Source organism: Eptatretus burgeri, chromosome 18, assembly GCF_056783735.1.
Source record: "Eptatretus burgeri isolate ZD-2024b chromosome 18, Ebu_testis_v1, whole genome shotgun sequence".
NCBI lineage: Eukaryota > Metazoa > Chordata > Myxini > Myxiniformes > Myxinidae > Eptatretus > Eptatretus burgeri.
The window spans coordinates 39473305-39490620 of NC_140978.1; the positions used below are offsets into that span (position 1 = coordinate 39473305).

Below are 17316 nucleotides of genomic sequence, written 5' to 3' on the forward strand. Positions count from 1 at the left end.
CTCTTGAAAAAGTAGACTTGCTTGATTATAAATGTAAGTGCATTGTAGCTAACAAGTTGGTGGACTGTCCAGAATTTAACTTAAACTGATGTACACCATCTTCTCCTCAATTCATTACACCCACTCTTTCTAATTGATGTACAGGGTTTCTATCGGCATTCATCCATTGAAACTGTTTTTGTATTTGTGTGGCTTCTGTTTTTATGGGGGTTTTTTGTTTACTCCTCAAGATATGTTTCTGTTTTAATGTTGTTTGAGCAACACTAAAAGTGCACAGCCTATCTCTTTGGGGCCACCTATTTATTTTAACATGTAAGTGTACAATTATTATTTATTTATTTTTACCTCCCCTCCCCCCTTTATAATCTTCATGACTGAAAACTACAAAGGAATTTCTTTCCAACATAGTGGGAAAAATCCATGTGTTGATACTTCTGGTTCATTTACATGGAATTGTTGAGCTTATCCTTCCTGAGAGTCAGTGTGGTTCTCATGCATCACATGCCAAGAGTGACTCGATAGTTAATTTGAGACGTCTCTTACAGAAGGTGATTAAATAGTCTATGACACTCTACAATGTATTATTTGATCTCTCCGAAGCCTTTGACACTACTGACAGACCTCATGGATCTATCGACGAAGTTTGGCTCTCCTTAAAAGATTACGCCATGGTTTCGCGCCAATATGAAAGCACAGGTTGCAGTCGGAGATTTAACATTGGACTCTGTTTCTCGTCTGCCGTGGTGTAAAACATGGTTGCAAACCAAGGCCCACCTTTTTTACATTGATCCTTTCTGCTGTACTCCCAAGTTGCTTCAAAAATATTGAGAAGGGTGTTTTCGTCCAGACCAGAACTCATGGGAAACTGATTGACCTTACAAGACTGAAAGCAAAAAGTAAGATCCACAAATTCTGCATTTTTGACTGGTGTACTGTACTGTGACTCCTACAATATACAGTATATGTTGCAGGCTCACACCACAGGCTGTACAAAGATTCATATATATATATATATATATATACACACACACACACACACACACACACACACACACACACACACACACACACACACACACACACACACACACACACACACACACACACACACACACACACACACACACACACACACACACACACACACACACACACACACACACACACACACACACACACACACACACACACACACACACACACACACACACACACACACACACACACACACACACACACACACACCACACACCACACACCACACACCACACACCACACACCACACACCACACACCACACACCACACACCACACACCACACACCACACACCACACACACACACACACACACACACACACTAACATGGACAACAAGTTCCCTTATTAGGAACTTCAGCACAGGAGGCCATTAGGTCCATCAAGCGTACACAATGGTTACCAACCTATGGTTGGTTGTCTATGTATGCTCTAGCATTTTTATATGCTGAACATCAAGCAAGGAACAAACCATTTTTAAAGTCTTGTGTACGACTTGGCCAAGGTCAAGTTCGAACCTCCAACCTCGCAGATTCAGAGTGAACAATCTAACCGTTATGCTACCTCGTCTGATCTCGGTATCAACTGATAACATCTTAGATGCAGAACTATATAATCCTGTCCAGATTACCACCATAGCCTTTCCAAGCTTGTGCTATTGAGTGTTGTCACATGGTCTTCGCACTCATACTAAATGCAAAGTCTACCGAGTCCTAGTCCTCAGCAATCTATTATATTCTGTTGAGACTTTTACATTATACAGATGGGTGTATATGTAGGCTGTCCCAAATCCAGCAGCATCATTTCCGTTCAATACTTGCAATCTCCCTGAAAGAAGATCTCAAACGGTGAAGTCTTCCAGCATGCGAATATGTCTAGCATCGAAACCATCCTGCTTTAGAAGTAGCTTTTCTGGGCTGGTTACATTGTGTGTATGTGAGTCTACAGACAACCTAAAACTGTACTTGAAAAGCTAAAATCTGAAATTGGATTCAGTGGTGGACAAAGACTACGCTACAAGGATGTCCTCAAATTATACCTGAAGAATGCTTTGGTTTCTCTCGAGAATTGGCATACTTGTTCGAGATAATGTTTATTGCGCAGCATAATCCAGAAAGGAGGAGAATGTGCAGAAGAGGCAAGGATTACAATGGAGAAGCTGTAACAATGAATATATCACCAAGCTATTCAACATCCAAGGCCAGCCCCAGTCGACTGTGAACAATGTGGGAAGAGTTTCTCAGCTAAAATTGGCCTTGTTCTCCATTCATTAACTCATTGCCACCAAGGCTCCCCCCAGTCATTGTTGAACACTATGAACAACTGATAAATAAATAAAACCAATGTCACCCGCAGGGTGACCCGTATCTTGCCAAAAGGTGACCACGTGTGACTTCTTTAAGGTCACACTGTGGTGAACAGAGCTCCTATCCACCAGGAGCGACTCCTTGAGGAATATCTGCCTACGAGAGATTCCGATGAGAATCGTTCTACAGAGTAACCATGAAAACATGCTTTTGCCTCATAACGTCACCAAATGACGTCAAAATGTCTCAAGCTTGACATATCTAGAAAGCACTCATCGAGGTGTTCAATTTGAGGTACTACACGATATGGTTCCTAAAACTTGAAAATTTGACCTTGGGGTCAAATATGTTTGACCTGAGGCGCTAACCATGAAGGCCAATCGCCACCAAAAATTAATCAGCTGAGCGCCAGACCATGAACTATATTCCCATGGAGTTTGAAGACGATCCGATCAAAATTACTCAAAAAATAAGGGTTTTGTCGACTCCCCTGATTTGTGACGAAGTGACCTTGACCTTTGACCTTGACCTTCAAAATTTTATGCTCTGAAAGGGACCTCTATAGGCCTCTGATATGCGAAGTTACAAAAATTTCCAATGATAACTGTGCTCTGCAGAGTGATTTATGCGTGATTAAAGACCAAAAAAAAACCAAAAAAAAAACATGAAGGTCAAGGCCAATCTCCACCAAAAATTAATCAGCTGAGCCCCAGACCATGAACTATATTCCCATGAAGTTTGAAGACTATCCGATCAAAATTACTCAAAAAATAAGGGTTTCGTCGACTCCCCTGATTTGCGACAAAGTGACCTTGACCTTTGACCTTGACCTTCAAAATTTTGTGCACTGAAAGGGACCTCTATAGGCCTCTGATATGCGAAGTTACAAAAATTTCCAATGATAACTGTGCTCTACAGAATGTTTTATACGTGATTACAGACAAACAAACAAACAAACAAAAAAAAACATACAAGCTGACTAACATATCTTGCAAAAACTTCGTTCTGACAAGATAATAAAAAAAACCATACAAGCTGACTAACATATCTTGCAAAAACTTCGTTTTGGCAAGATAATAATAATAATAATATCCTTTCAACCTTCTTTTCCTTTTGTTTCATTATTCTTCACACACTGTTCTACCATTTATAATTTATTTATTTATTTTTAGTTCTGACTCTTTCCTCCACCCCGTCTCTTCCTGCTTCCCCTGTTTTTCCCTTCATCCATTTTCCCCTTAAATCTCTACATAATATGGAGAGAACAGGTTCTAAAAATGAGTACTTACCTCCTGTCCAGCCAAACATGCCAACTTTTCCAGAAGTTATAATTATTATCTGATTCCGCAGCATTATGGTTTCTTTTGTTGGGATTATCTCGGTATGGTGAGTAGTGTTAGAATAGTGCAGGTGTTCACCTTTAAGGTGCTTGTTCATTTGCTGTTTTGATGAGAGATACCATAACTTAGCCCCTTCCCAATATTTTTCTCTTGGCTTACTTCCTGGTATCTCCAACTTGCGTCGGACACATTTCCCCTTATGTAGTATTTTGTCCACGTTTTGCCGAAATGATTTGTCGTGAAATGTAAGAAAGTAAGTATCTCAACTTCTATCACCACATGACCCCCCCGTCTTCCTCACCTTTTCACTTTCCATTTCCCCATTCTCTTCTCTCACCAACCCTCGATGTTATATCAGGTTACAGGTAAATTCCGGGGAGGATTGAATCCTTTCACGCGAGGCTGCTGTGGAAACTTTGAATACGTGGTCTGCTCACCTCAAGCACCAAGGTATGTTGGTCAACAATAATGCCAAGTAGAGATCTCCATGAAGGGCATTCCAATCTATTCTATGTGTACTTGGCGTTGTATTTTGGTGAGATGTCATGTTGTGGGTAAAACTTTTTGAAATGATCAATTGTATCTTGTTCTGCTTTCAATTGTAATTGGTATCTGCACATGGATATCCTCTGAAAATTGGTGTTTGGAATTGCAAAATAGCTTCTGAATTCTTCCTCTTGCTCCTTCCTTTTTCCTTCTTCTTGTTCCTTCTTATTCCTTATTCTTTCTTATTCTTCCTTCTTAATTCTTCCACAATTATTCCCACGTTCTTGTGGGGTTGGTCCGAGGGAAGCTTGGCCCAAGTATTTCACGTACTGATTGGCCAGGCCTGATGTTCGACTAAGGTCAGGGCAGGAATTTGTAATTTGATTTGGGTGCTGGCTCGCCGACTCATCATGATAACTCGCCTCCTCTTCGCGAAGGATATTGTGGGACCTTTAACATCTGCAGACAGGACACTGAGTTTAACGTCCATCTGTGGGACTGTACACACATTGATGAATTGCCCTACCCTACCTGTGAAACACCGGGTTGGCAGTTTCTAGCTGGGTCGAAATTTAAACCCAGTACAGACAGCGAGTGTACGTACCGCTAGGTCATCCTGTCAGCACTAATTGAAAAATGGTGAGAAAAGTTTTTCAATAATCCATTTGATTTGTTGGTTCACGAGCACCAGCCAGTGACCACTATATTCGTTATCTGTGTGTGTCTGTCTGTCTGTCTGTCTGTCTGTCTGTCTGTCCCGAGCATAGCTCCGTGGGTTTTGATCCGATCCTGATAAAATTTTGGTGGGAGGTTTATATCATGATCTAGTTGTGTTTTCCTGAGAATGGGCGTGCTGCGCCCATTATGGGTGGAGTCGCGCCCAAAAAACGTGTTTTAGGGGGTAGCCGATTTCAAGTTGCATCTTCTCCGAGGGGGTTTGTCGAATCTGGCAGGGGTTTTGGTATTTGGTTAGCCCAATGGCACCTGCATCGCCCCAAGGAGCTCGATTTTTTTTTCATTTTCGTCACAAGGTCACGAACTTAGAAAATGTCAAAAAAAATCAATAAATTGGGCATCAAGCTCCTCGGGTTTTCAACTGTTTCGAATGAAAGTTGGTATGCAAGTAGTGCTCTTCGAGTACGACAACTTTCATCATTTACGTTTTTCCCGATTCCCGCCAGTTTGCCCGTGGCGTCCCCTTGAAGGTTAACAAATAAAAAAGGCCAACCGTGTACATTGCTCGTGAACCATCGCCGTCTCCAGACTTGTTTCCATTTTATTTTTCACATCTAATCTCCCATTTTTATGGTACATCCACTTGCAGATAGCAATTATAATTGGTAACAGAAAAATATGTGATCATTTTGAACAACTTTATTCATGACTATTGGATATATCCTTCAAGTGCTAATGATGGGATTTAATGCCATTTGATTGGATAGGATGGCCGTACAACATCAACAACAACAATAACCCTATGATGGTTGGGTTTGAAGCACAGTCCACTGGAATACCGTGATGCCATTGGGCATTGCGAATGCTTTGACAAAAATTTACTTTTGACCGTACCAAACGGAAAATAAGTCAGAAGTTAATTTGGATACCTTAAAAGCAGAATTGTAAGACATTGTTGATTATGTGTGAAGTGGTGGGAGAGATAGGAAATCTGACAGACAGACACTATCACGGTATTTATGTAGGAAATACGGTGCCAGTGAGAAATGTGTTTGGGTGTGACAAAATGTAATATGGTATGTATGAGCCAGTGCTGCATGATAATGATTCTGTAGCTTGTTTTAAATACTGTACCTCGATACGATAGCAAATAAAACATGTTGCAAAAGTATTTATATTCCTAATTTATCTGTAAGGTCATCCCACAAAGTAATTGATTGAATATGCACAAAAGAGCTCATGAATATTCATGACCCTGGAAGTACTGTGGGCAGCGATGTGTTGGGTGTCATGGAGGAATTAACACCTCCATTTTTCTGATAGTTTTGTTGATGATTATAGTTGAAGTAGCTTCGTTTTATACAGGGTGGCCACAATGTCTTGTCACCCCTTGTAGAAATTGACGCCTTTGATCGTATCAGCTGACAACACTGAAGTGTTTCAACGAGCTTATTCCACATTTATTTGCAGTATTCTTTTGCTTTATTACATATTTTACAAGATATGACATGAGTCTAAAGTGTCCAGTGAATCCATTTGTGCTCCACCATTGTCATTACAGACAATAATTTTGCGCCATGTTCCGTGGGACATTTTCTGGAGCGGTTGTGGGTTGGTTCGATTGAAAGCAAGTCTCGCTGCTCGTTTCAGTTCGTTAGTGGTTTTGTAGCGCTGCTGTGCAACAATCTCTTGCATGAATCCCCAAAGGGAATGATCACATGCAAACAGATCTGGGCTTCAAGGTTCCCAGTCAAGTGGCAATCCAGACACTGATGACAATCCCTTGTTCAATGGTGTAATTGCTCGTATCATCCATGGCTACGTCCACTCGATCTGAACAAAAGCGAAAAAGGAAACAAACACTGCACACAAAGGCAATGTCACAATTTTTACAAGGGATAACAACACATTGTAGCCGCCCTGTACTCCAAATCGGCTTGTATTCCGAAAAATACGGTATACATCACGTTTTTTTATTTTATTTAATTTTTTGTTGTTATGACTACCTTGGTCTAATACCTTAAGGCAATGGTTCCCAACATTAATTTTTTTCCTACAACCCTAAATTAACCACCAACAGGACATCCCAACCATCAGGCTTATATCATGTAATTACATTTATTTGATTATTTATTTGTTTTCATTTGAAAAATTATTTATTGAAATAGAAATGTGATGTAAATTCAGGTTCAAATTTTTTTTTAATTCAATGTCTTGAAACCACCGATAATGCTCATTGAATCACGTACAAACAAAATATTCATTTGAATACACGCTTTTATTTGTTCAAAAACAAACAAACAAACAAGAGACGTGGAAAAACAAAACAACAAACGGGATGTTTACCCAATCAACCAAACTTGGCAGTAGAACTAAGGGTCACACGATGGAGTTTGTAGGGACTTTGTTTGCCCCCCTCCCCAAGGGGGTCTTCCGCCTTGAGCGCAATCATTGTTCAGGTGTATAGATATCTTATCGTGGCCTTTCATGGGGCACCCCTACCGGAAGTAAAAATATATTATAAACCACAAACACGTATGATTATGTCCTTTTTAAAGTCGCTACTGCTGTTTAACATGAAACTGAAATGGAGGAAACCCAACGTTCTTGAAGTATTATATGCTTACCGTGTCCCCCAAAGGCTTACGGACCCGAACCTAGATCTACTGTAATCTATACACCCAAAAGTGGATAATAACATGACCCTTCCTGCGAATCCTGCTTCTCCCTCAGGGAGAGGGTGTACTATTCCTTAAATTCAGTGGCTACCCTAATTTCTCAGTCAGCGCAGCTATCTCCAGCTGAATATTGATGGAGAAGACACAGCACAGGTCATGCTGTGGGTCAAGACGATGTCTTGCTCTTGTCTTGATTACCACCAGATTAGAAAATCCTGCCTCACAAAGATATGTCGTTGGAAAAGGAAAGAGAGTTTTCTCTGCCTCATGAGACTGAACAGGTGTACCCCACAGCTTCACCCAGAACTGTGACAAAGAAATTTGAACAAAGTTCTCTTGCAGCACTTGATGTTCCTCGAGATCAAGGAGTTCTTCCTGGAATCTATGAACATCATTCCCAACTTCATGGATGTCCAAATCAAATGGATTTCTCACCCAGCTGTGCTTCTGAACATTGACTGTTTGTGGCAAATATTGATCCATCTATCTCTGTTTGATGTTTTGCCAAGCGTTCTTGGAAAATCTCAACCAGGTCTTTGATAGATACCTTGCAAGCATCTTCAAGAAATTCATTCAGCCCAGGGAGTGCTGCAATTTTTCCCTCTGACATGTTTTCCCACGAAAGGGCTAATTTCCTTTTGAATGAAGAGATCTTCTCGGCAATATCAACAACGGTCCGATTTTGCCCATGTCACTCAAATAAGACAGCTTTGCCAGCCAGGATTTATCCTTGAACCGGTCAGCCAAGGGGTGATTTTTTTTTTTTTGTCTCAGAAATATTTCAGAAAAAAAAACAAAAAATGAGAAAGCCAGCGGACTTCCACGATAACTTAACAACGGCTGAAGGGATGTCAGTCAAACTTGATCCAAGCATGTATAATGTAAAGATGAACCGATTCGATTTTTGGGTCAAGAGCTCAAAGGTAAGAGATTATGTTGGGGAAAATCTTTTTATCGTGATAACTTGTGAATCAGTCATGGAATTTTGGCAAAACTTGATTTAAGTTTATATTATGATGCAAAGATTATATGATTAGATTTTAGTATTTATATGTCAAAGGTCGGTGGTCATGTCAGGTGAAAAGGTTCTTGAGGTCAGGATTTGAACGAAACTAAGTGCATGCACCTTGACACACATGTACAAATTAGATATTGAGGTCAAATGGTGACCTTAAGGTTTGAGGTCAAAGGTAGAGCAGCAAAGACTTGATGTGAGCAGAGGAATATCGGTCGACAGTGTGCCGTCAAATTATGTTCATCTTGTACAACCCTTCACGACCCTGATTTGGTTCGAGACCTGAGCATGGGAACCTCTGTCTTTAAGGGGTGTGGGCAATATTTAGCTCAAACACCTCCATTTTAGAAAGAGAGAAATGTTCCCCCTTTCTTAAAACATACAATAAGTAAAAGGGATAATATAATTTTACAGCTGTTTCCACAACATTAACTTCCTGTTCCCCCATTTATTCCTTCCCAACCTCCTATCCCTCCATCTCTTGGTGTCAGGTACCTTGGCAGGGCTCGGTGTCATTGCCCAGTTGCCCCCTCCCCTCCCTACCTGCATCCTGAGGCCTCAGATAACCAAGTCAAAGTGAAGATAATGGACAATGGCATTCATTCATACGTCCACCACAGCAGGGTATGCAATGAGGGGGCGACGGTATGGTCGAGGGACGGGGTGGGTGTATTTTGGTTTTGGGCGAAGCTGGATAAGGTGCTGGTGTTTTGGTGAGGAATGTTTTCTTTTCTGATATCAATCGAAGGAGGAACATTCCAAAGTGTGATTTACCAATTTCTTGTACAAAAATGTAAGTTTGAACTTCTGTTCCCCACCCTGTCTGCACCCTGTATGTTCATCTTTATCTCCCCCACCACCGATTCTTTAATCCAATATATTTTCCCTTTTCTTCTCTCTTCTGTTGAACTCTCATATCCTTACTTATTTATTTATTTATTTTCCTCTTCCTCGTCTCCCAAATTCAACATTTTTAGTGACCGTCATTCGATTTCATTAATTTCAACTGTGTATATCTGACAATTATTTTTTTCTTTCACTCCACATCCTTGTATATAGTAATTTACCATTGAGCAGCAAATTACAACATGAAGTGTATTTGCCAGTGTTTTTATTTTATTTGATCAGTTCATTTATTTTCCAATTGTTGCCATCTCTGATTCATTCATTCATTCATTTTGTATCCAGCCTGTGGCAGCGAGTTGCATATTGCTAAGAGCGTGACTATGCCGCTGATGCAGTGCCCTCTGCTGGTTAGTGCAGGAATTTGTAATTTGTTCATGGTGCCAGTGATAGCTTGCCTACTCTTCTCAAAGGAGGACGTGTGATCTTTAACGTCCACCAACTAATGCCGGTAAACAGGACGCCTGTTTAGCGTCATCTGGATGACTGCACACACATTGGTGAATCACTGGGATGACAGTTTGTAGCTGGGTCGAGATTCAAACCCAAGCTTGACCGCATCGAGGCAGGTGTGCATACTTCGATGTCATCCTGGGTGCCCGCTATCTCTGATCAATTATTATAGACTGTTTGACGCTTCTGCGACTTTAACACGATTAGTTCACTGGAGTATTATCATCCCGATCAACCCCATTCATACTTGTTTTTTTAAACAGCGATTGAGGCTCAAGGAAGAGCTGAATTGCACTTTACATTTTCTGCTTTCTTTTTGAGTGCGTGAGGTTTTCTGAACTATTTGAAAACTTCTTCAAAAGCTAAGATTACCGGATCGGATCTGTCCTGTATATATGTATATGTATGTGTGTGTATATATTGTTATGGCTGTGGAAATTCGCATTACACCATAAAGGGCCCTCAGGTGAGATATCTTCATAGGTACATGTGTAGTTAGCCCAAACCCGTTGTATAGAGGGAATTTATGTGATTCATTCGGGCTGTGACGCTTTGAGTTAGCCATTTTTCCTGTTCTATCTTTATTTTGAACCAACCACGTCTCAACCGCCATCACGCAACAACCACCTTAACCACCACGCCAGCCATCGTCACCAACTACAACCACGCTCCAACCCTCAGACAACAACAACAACGCCAACAGCCACGACCTTTACCTTCTCAACTCAATCCCGCAAACATCACATCACCGCCATTCCCAACGGAACCATAACCATCAACCCTCACCACCGAAAACCCTCCACCACCTTCACCTCTCTCCTTCTACGGCCATTCCCGCACCACCTGTGAACACTGAACGTCAGGTTGTCTCGGGCCCGTTCAGCGATTGGTGCCGAGCCGCGAGCGCAAATAGCGGCCTTTCCGAGGGAAAATTCGGATCAAAAACGCTACACGCCCACTTCTCCTCCGTCCAATTAGCGAGCACGGGGCGGATTGGCCCCGCCTCCAAGCGTGTGTATGAAGTCGATATATGCAAATTCTAGGATCAGGGGAGGTTCACGCCCCCGTTTCCTCCAACCAATGGGCGAGCGTGGCTCCTCCCCTGAGGTCATTCTGATCCGAATATTTGCATACTGGCTTCTCCTGCTGCCTATAAAAAGGCGAGCGCAAGGCGAATCGAGAGTCGGGTCGGTCGGGTGAGGAGAGTGCAGAACGGAGAAGAGTCACGGTGGAACTGCAAGCAAGGGAGCTCGGGTCCGAGGTGAGAAGGACGGCGGTCGGCGACGCGGTTACGGTGTGGGAAATCGCTCGTCTCGACGCGGGACCCAAGCCAGCCAGCCATTTTCCTCCCACAGGGCATCAACAATTCCCTCTTCCCCTCCCCCCCCACGCTGAGATGGTGCAAAAAGGGAGCCCCGTTCCCACCCCACTCCAAACGTCATGCCAACGAAGCCCGCGAAGGAGCACGGAGTCGGGGCACAGCGCGCGGCCACATTTGCGGCTCGCCCGCCAACGCGTCACGAGGACGCGGGTAGGACGCCCCTGGTCTCGTGGACCTGGCCGCTCCTCCAGGTCACGCGCACTTTTGGCCTACAGGCCTGTCTGCTCCCTTGTCTATGAGGGTCGCTTCTTTCCTTTGCTTTTGTGTGAATGTGTATTGGCGCCGTCTGTAAAGTAGAACTGCATAAGTGTTGCCGTGTGTGCGCGTAGTCGGTATTAACTCTGCGTCGTTGTTGCTTTCATTGTTTTGGTTGCTATATGTGCATTTTAACTGTATGGCTGTATATACGTGCTTTTCGTGTGCCGGGAAATAAATGTGCATTGTGTGAACTGTTTTCCCGTTTCGCTTCGTCTCCTTCCTTTTGACTCACCATCCTGCTTCACGTAAAGGGTTCGTAGTGGGTGCAAAACGCCCGGTGAATAATCTGAACCGTCGAGGTCGACGATAACACCGCTCGGTTATCCTGATAGTACGGAACGGGCCGCCCAAGCGGCTCGTGTCCGGAATCGACCTGCGGCGAGGTACGGTCGCCCGGTTTACCATCCGCGTGGGTACTTAGGTAGGTCGAGTTTGACGAACAACCCTATCCTACGCGGGTGGCCGATTGGCACGATTGTGGTGTGGTCGAAAGGCCCACCCGTGACTGGCGATAGTTCCCGGAGGGTCACGACTGAATTGTCCGTCCGGTGGGCGACGTGCCGCGATTCGAGTTACGTGGCCGTCCGCACGCCGGCGGGCGCGAATTCGCAACACTGGTGTCCGGGAGTGGGATTCGAATCCCTCCCGCCTCCAAGCTAAATTCACGGGGAATCGGTCCAGGGGTGAGAGGAGCGACCCCCGATTCCCTCCAAATTACTAGCAATTTAAATTAACCCCTTACGAGAAACAAGATGGAGTCTCAAGGCGAGCGGGAGCCGGGGGTAGAAATGAATATGTGTTATAATGCAGAAACCATGGCCCAGGACACCCGTGAGGAAGACACATCTTTACCCCAGGGATGGGAAAAGTGGCTATGCCATGCATCGGGTTATTTTTATTATTACAATAGCACCATTGACCGTGGTCAGTGGATGCGGCCAGGGCATGTGACAATGCAGCAACTAATGGCCGTCATGGACCTTGCGATGAAGCGATTGGGATCTGGGAACAATGGCGGAGGATATAAAAATGCTCCGAGAATTTGCAAACGGGACAGGACGCTACCTGAAGGAAATACTGAGTCGAGGGGGAGTGTGGCGGCGGTTCGGACCATGATAACGGGTGAGGAAGAATTGACGGAGAAAATAATGATGATTGGACGAGAAGTGTATGGACTCGCACAGTTGATGACGAGCGTTGCTGCCACAACAATTGTCGGGGAAACTAAAAAACTCGGACATGAGGGGACGACGCAAGAGTTGATAGAAATAACTGGGAAATTAAAGGAGGTAGGGGTGACGACGGAGACGCGGGAATTAAAGGAAATAATGGAGAAATTGAAGGAGGTAGAGGTGACGGAGACGGAGACGCAGGAGTTGAAAGAAATAACGGAGAAATTAAAGGAGGTAGAGGTGGCGGAGACGCAGGAGTTGGAAGGAATAACAGAGACAAGGGAGATAGAAAAAGTAGAGGAGAGACTACACGATAAAGACGGTGTGAAAGACGAGCACACACACATGGAGTTAGTGGAGGACGATGAGCGGGAGCTCGGGGAATTTGTCGTAACCCGTTGCAAGCAGCCGGATGGCCTCCTTCGGGAATGGAGGGAGACGCTATGCTCCCTTGAAGCGGATCTCGACCAGGTGGGTCCTGTCGAGCTTTGCGAGTTAGAGGTGGTGAGTGCTGTAGATGGGTGCACACGGAGCTTGGGGGGTTTGGAGACCCCGGAACCCCTTGTTGTGGCGTGACTTCCCAGCGTGAGTGTCCCGGTGTGTGTGGTTTCGAGTGTTTCGAAATGCGTTCTGAAACGTGCGCATAGCGTGGGTGAAATGGCGATCGTGAGTGAAAAGGTGTGTGTAACAGAGACCACGTGTGTGAGAAAGCGGTATGAAAGAGAGATGACGATCGGTATGCGGGAACACGCAACCGCATGTCCGAGTGTCATGGAGAGGTGTGTGAGCGTCATGGCATGCGGGAGTGCATGTGTTGAATGGCAACGGCGACAGAGGGACAAAGGCCGAATAGCGGCCGTAGCTATTTTGGGGACCGCGCCGGGTTCACCCAGCAGTGAGCGCGAGGTCCGTGCTGTGCAACGCACGAGGCCGCCACGTGCTCGCTTGCGGGAGTGAGACCCGGTCCGGAAACGCCAGCGGTGAATGTTGCCGATCCCGCGAAGGACAAAGTTTAGGCAGGATTTCGGATTTTGACCGGATGGGTTCTCCACGCAGGCGTGTGTGTTAAGCTCCAACAGGCAGAGCACATGTGTTCGCGTGGGGAACCCCTCGAAGTGCGAGGCTTGTGTTTTTTTTATGTGCCGGGTGACGTCATGGCTGCATGTATGGTTGGAATCCGGCAGGAGGGTGAATCCCTGCCGGATGGTACCGTCCAAGAGGGACGAGGGACGCGAACAGCTGCCATGACGTCACGCCAAAAGTGCGCGGCTGTGAATTGCCGCGCTGGTGCGCAGGTTGCGAGTTGCCGCGCTGGTGCTGCGCGAGAAAAAAAAGAAAAACAAGCCTCGCTTTCAGATCAACAGGATTCCCGGGCATGGGGTGGAAGATCCCCTGGTCAGTGCACAGGATACAACTAGGGGGAAGGGTTAGTGTTAGTTAGACCGGCTTCATGGGGCAGTGGTAAGTCCTCATGGGGCCCGTGGAATTGATTAGTTAGAGGGATTGTAGTGAGCTTTAGGATGGGAGATGGAATTTTTGGATTTGGAGGACAGTGACAGACTGTGGATGTGTAGTGGGGGACGTAGATTAGCTACGTAGTGCTATAGTGCAAGGGATGACGTGGGAGCACGAGTTAGTTAGGGGATGCAGATAGAAGGATGGCAGGATTCAGCGGTGTGAGTTGTGAGGTGTGAAAGGAAACATGATGAGCGCGTGAGGCCAGCGGGTCTGTGTGTGTGGAGCGAATGTGGAATGCATGGTGTGATGAGTGATTGGGGGGAGGAGTGATTCCCGCCCAAGGGACCCTGGGGTCAGTGTCGAGTGAGTTAGATGGGTTAGTCAAATTGACAAAATGGAGGTCGTTTTGTTGTTCGTGGGAGTGTAGGCTCGATACCCGTTTGGAGGGGTGCAGGAGCCCTGTTGACAGGCTGGGAGCGTGGCTGCGAAAGGTGACTATCGCTGAGTGGGTACCACGGGCACCGGGCTAGTCGGCTGTGGTAGGCCAAGGGCCCATGGGGGGCCGGGATAGCGTAGTGGGCACGGGTGCGCAGTTAGCCACGTGGGCAGTGTTGTGGGCACGGGTGACCCTCGGAAAGGGGCCCGGGAAGCCAGCCTGCCATGTGAGCGTTTCAGGGGAGTCGCCAAGGAGGGCACTCCCCGGTGTTTAGGGAGCTGGTAGACTCGGAGGCAGTGTAGTGCCCGGGGGTACCATAGCTGGAGAATCGGCAGAGGGTAGTGCCTGCCAAGGGAGCCACGTGTCCCAGCCATGAAACCGTGTGAGGGCACGGGAGGAAAATTTGGGGGCAAGACCCAAAATTGTAAGGACACCAACACGGGCGATGGGAATCTGGGTTTTTGGAACCAATAGATTAAGCGAGAGGCGCTTGTTGAAAGCCCTGGGGTAGTTTAAAGGTTAATGGATAGGGTAGATAGGAAGTGTACCCCTCCGCACCATCCATCCCTTCGCTCTCGTTGTGGGCCGCTGGACCCACTTTGGGTTAGATCGCTGAAGTCTGAGGAGGCCATCCTGAGGCTTCGTTGGGCCTCGACACAGGACGCTAGCTCTCCCTTATTCCCCTCCGGTAAGGGAACGTAGGGGTTGGGAGTAGGCTTGGAGATGATAGGTTAGCCGAACAGAGACATAAAGGGGGTTAGGGGACGATTTACAGTGGGGAAGAGTTAAAAAAAAATAAAACAAAAAATTAATTGGGGCTAAATTGGTTTTTACAAATTGAGGGAGTGGGTTGGTACAGAGACATGCAAAGGCGATAGGTGGGAGGGAGACAGGTAGGTAGGTCTGAGACCGCCTTCTGTGTGGCCAGCACCACCGCGCTCCCTCCATCAAACTGCACTGCACGGCAAGAGGCTGGCCACTTCATCGGCTGGCTGTTTTGCTGCGAGGCCTGTACCGGCCGGATCGTCTGCAGCTGTTTTCTGCAAGACCCGTGCCGGTCGGATCGTCTGCCGGCTGTGTTTGCCTGCAACGGCCTTGTTCTGCAGGCTGTGTTTGCCTGCTGCCTTTGCCATGCCCACTGCCCATGTTCACCAGCCCCGTTCTGTTTCGATTTGCCCCCCCCCCCTTGTTCATTGCCATGTGCGACAGGATCGTCGTGGAGGTTGCAAGAACTGTCCTGTTGGCTGCTACAACACGGGCCTGCAGTGGTGGCCCGTGCGCCGGTTCTTTTGACTTTTGTTTTGCTCCCTGCAGAGTCCATTGATCCTGGGCCATGGTTAGTGTAAATTATAAGGTTTAGGTGTTAAGTTGTACTGTAAATATGAGTGCGCCCCCGGCATGTCTGTCTAGCGCCGGCAATTTTATTTAAGTCGTCTGAGTGAGTGGGTTTGTTTCGTTAGTTACTCAGCCCGTAGGTTATTTATTTTGGGGACACGAATACCATGAATGTCGCACTCAGGGATCCGAAGGTAAAACGTACTTGGGGAGAACTACACATGATGGCACACGAGAATTTGACGACTCGGGACGAGTCTATAAAAAGGGGAGGGGGTAGTGTTACGGCTGTGGAAATTCGCAAACCACCATTCAGGACCCGTAGGTGAGATATCTTGAAAGGTGCATGTGTAGTTAGCCCAAACCCGTTGTATAGAGGGAATTTATGTGATTCATCCGGGCTGTGACGCTTTGAGTTAGCCATTTTTTTCTGTTCTATCTTTATTTTGAACCAACCACGTCTCAACTGCCATCACACAACAACCACGCCACCGCCACCATCTAGTCTCCCACATCATCGCATCACCGCCATTCCGAAACGGCACCATAACCATCAAACCACCACCGAAAACCCTCCACCACCTTCACCTCTCTCCTTCTACGGCCATTCCCGCACCACCTGTGAACACTGAACGTCGGGCTGTCTCGGGCCCGTTCAGCGATTGGTGCCGGACGCACCGAGCTGCGAGCGCAAATGGTGGCCTTTCCGAGGGGAAAACTCAGATCAAAAACGCTACACCCCCACTTCTCCTCCGACCAATTAGCGAGCGCGGGGCGGCTTGGCCCCGCCTCCAAGGGTATGTATGTGAAGTCGATATATGCAAATTCTAGGATCAGGGGAGGTTCACGCCCCCTTTTCCTCCGACCAATGGGCGAGCGTGGCTCCGCCCCCGAGGTCATTCTGATCCGAAAATTTGCATATACGCTTCTCCTGCTATAAAAAGGCAAGCGCAAGGCGAACCGAGGAGGATTGGGGGAGTCGGGTGAGGAAAGTGTGGAACGGAGAAGAGTTGCAGGAAGAGTTGAGTTCTGGAGTTGCCTGGAGAGGGTCGTCGAGAAGTGGCTGTTGGGGACGCGTTGCGTTGCGTTGCTGAAGTTGAGGCGAGTGCGCGCCGTGGAACTGCAGGCAAGGGAGCTCGGGTCCAAGGCAAGATGGACGGCGGTCGGCGACGAGGTTGCGGTGTGGGATCGCTCGTCTCGTCGCAGGATCCAAGTCAGCCAGCCACTCCCCTCCCCCAGGGCATCAACAATCCCCCTTTCCCCTGCGCTGAGATCGTGCAAAAGGGGGCCCGTTCCCCCCCCCCCACACGTGGTGCCAACGAAACCCGCCAAGGAGCACGGAGTCGGGGCACAGCCGCGCGGCCACATTTGCGGCTCGCCCGCCA

General features: G+C 46.6%; 1 protein-coding gene across 3 annotated transcripts in view; it reads left to right on the plus strand.

Annotated features, from left to right (window-relative positions):
* The window catches only part of LOC147008938 (palmitoyltransferase ZDHHC5-like), a 172199-nt gene that overhangs the window by 67031 nt on the left and 87852 nt on the right, over positions 1-17316 (plus strand). For all 3 annotated transcript variants that reach the window (XM_085863827.1, XM_085863828.1, XM_085863830.1), the window contains 2 exons: positions 4040-4131; positions 9027-9159. In XM_085863827.1, the coding sequence (XP_085719953.1) occupies positions 4040-4131; positions 9027-9159 (225 nt within the window). The remainder of the gene's footprint in view (positions 1-4039; positions 4132-9026; positions 9160-17316) is intronic.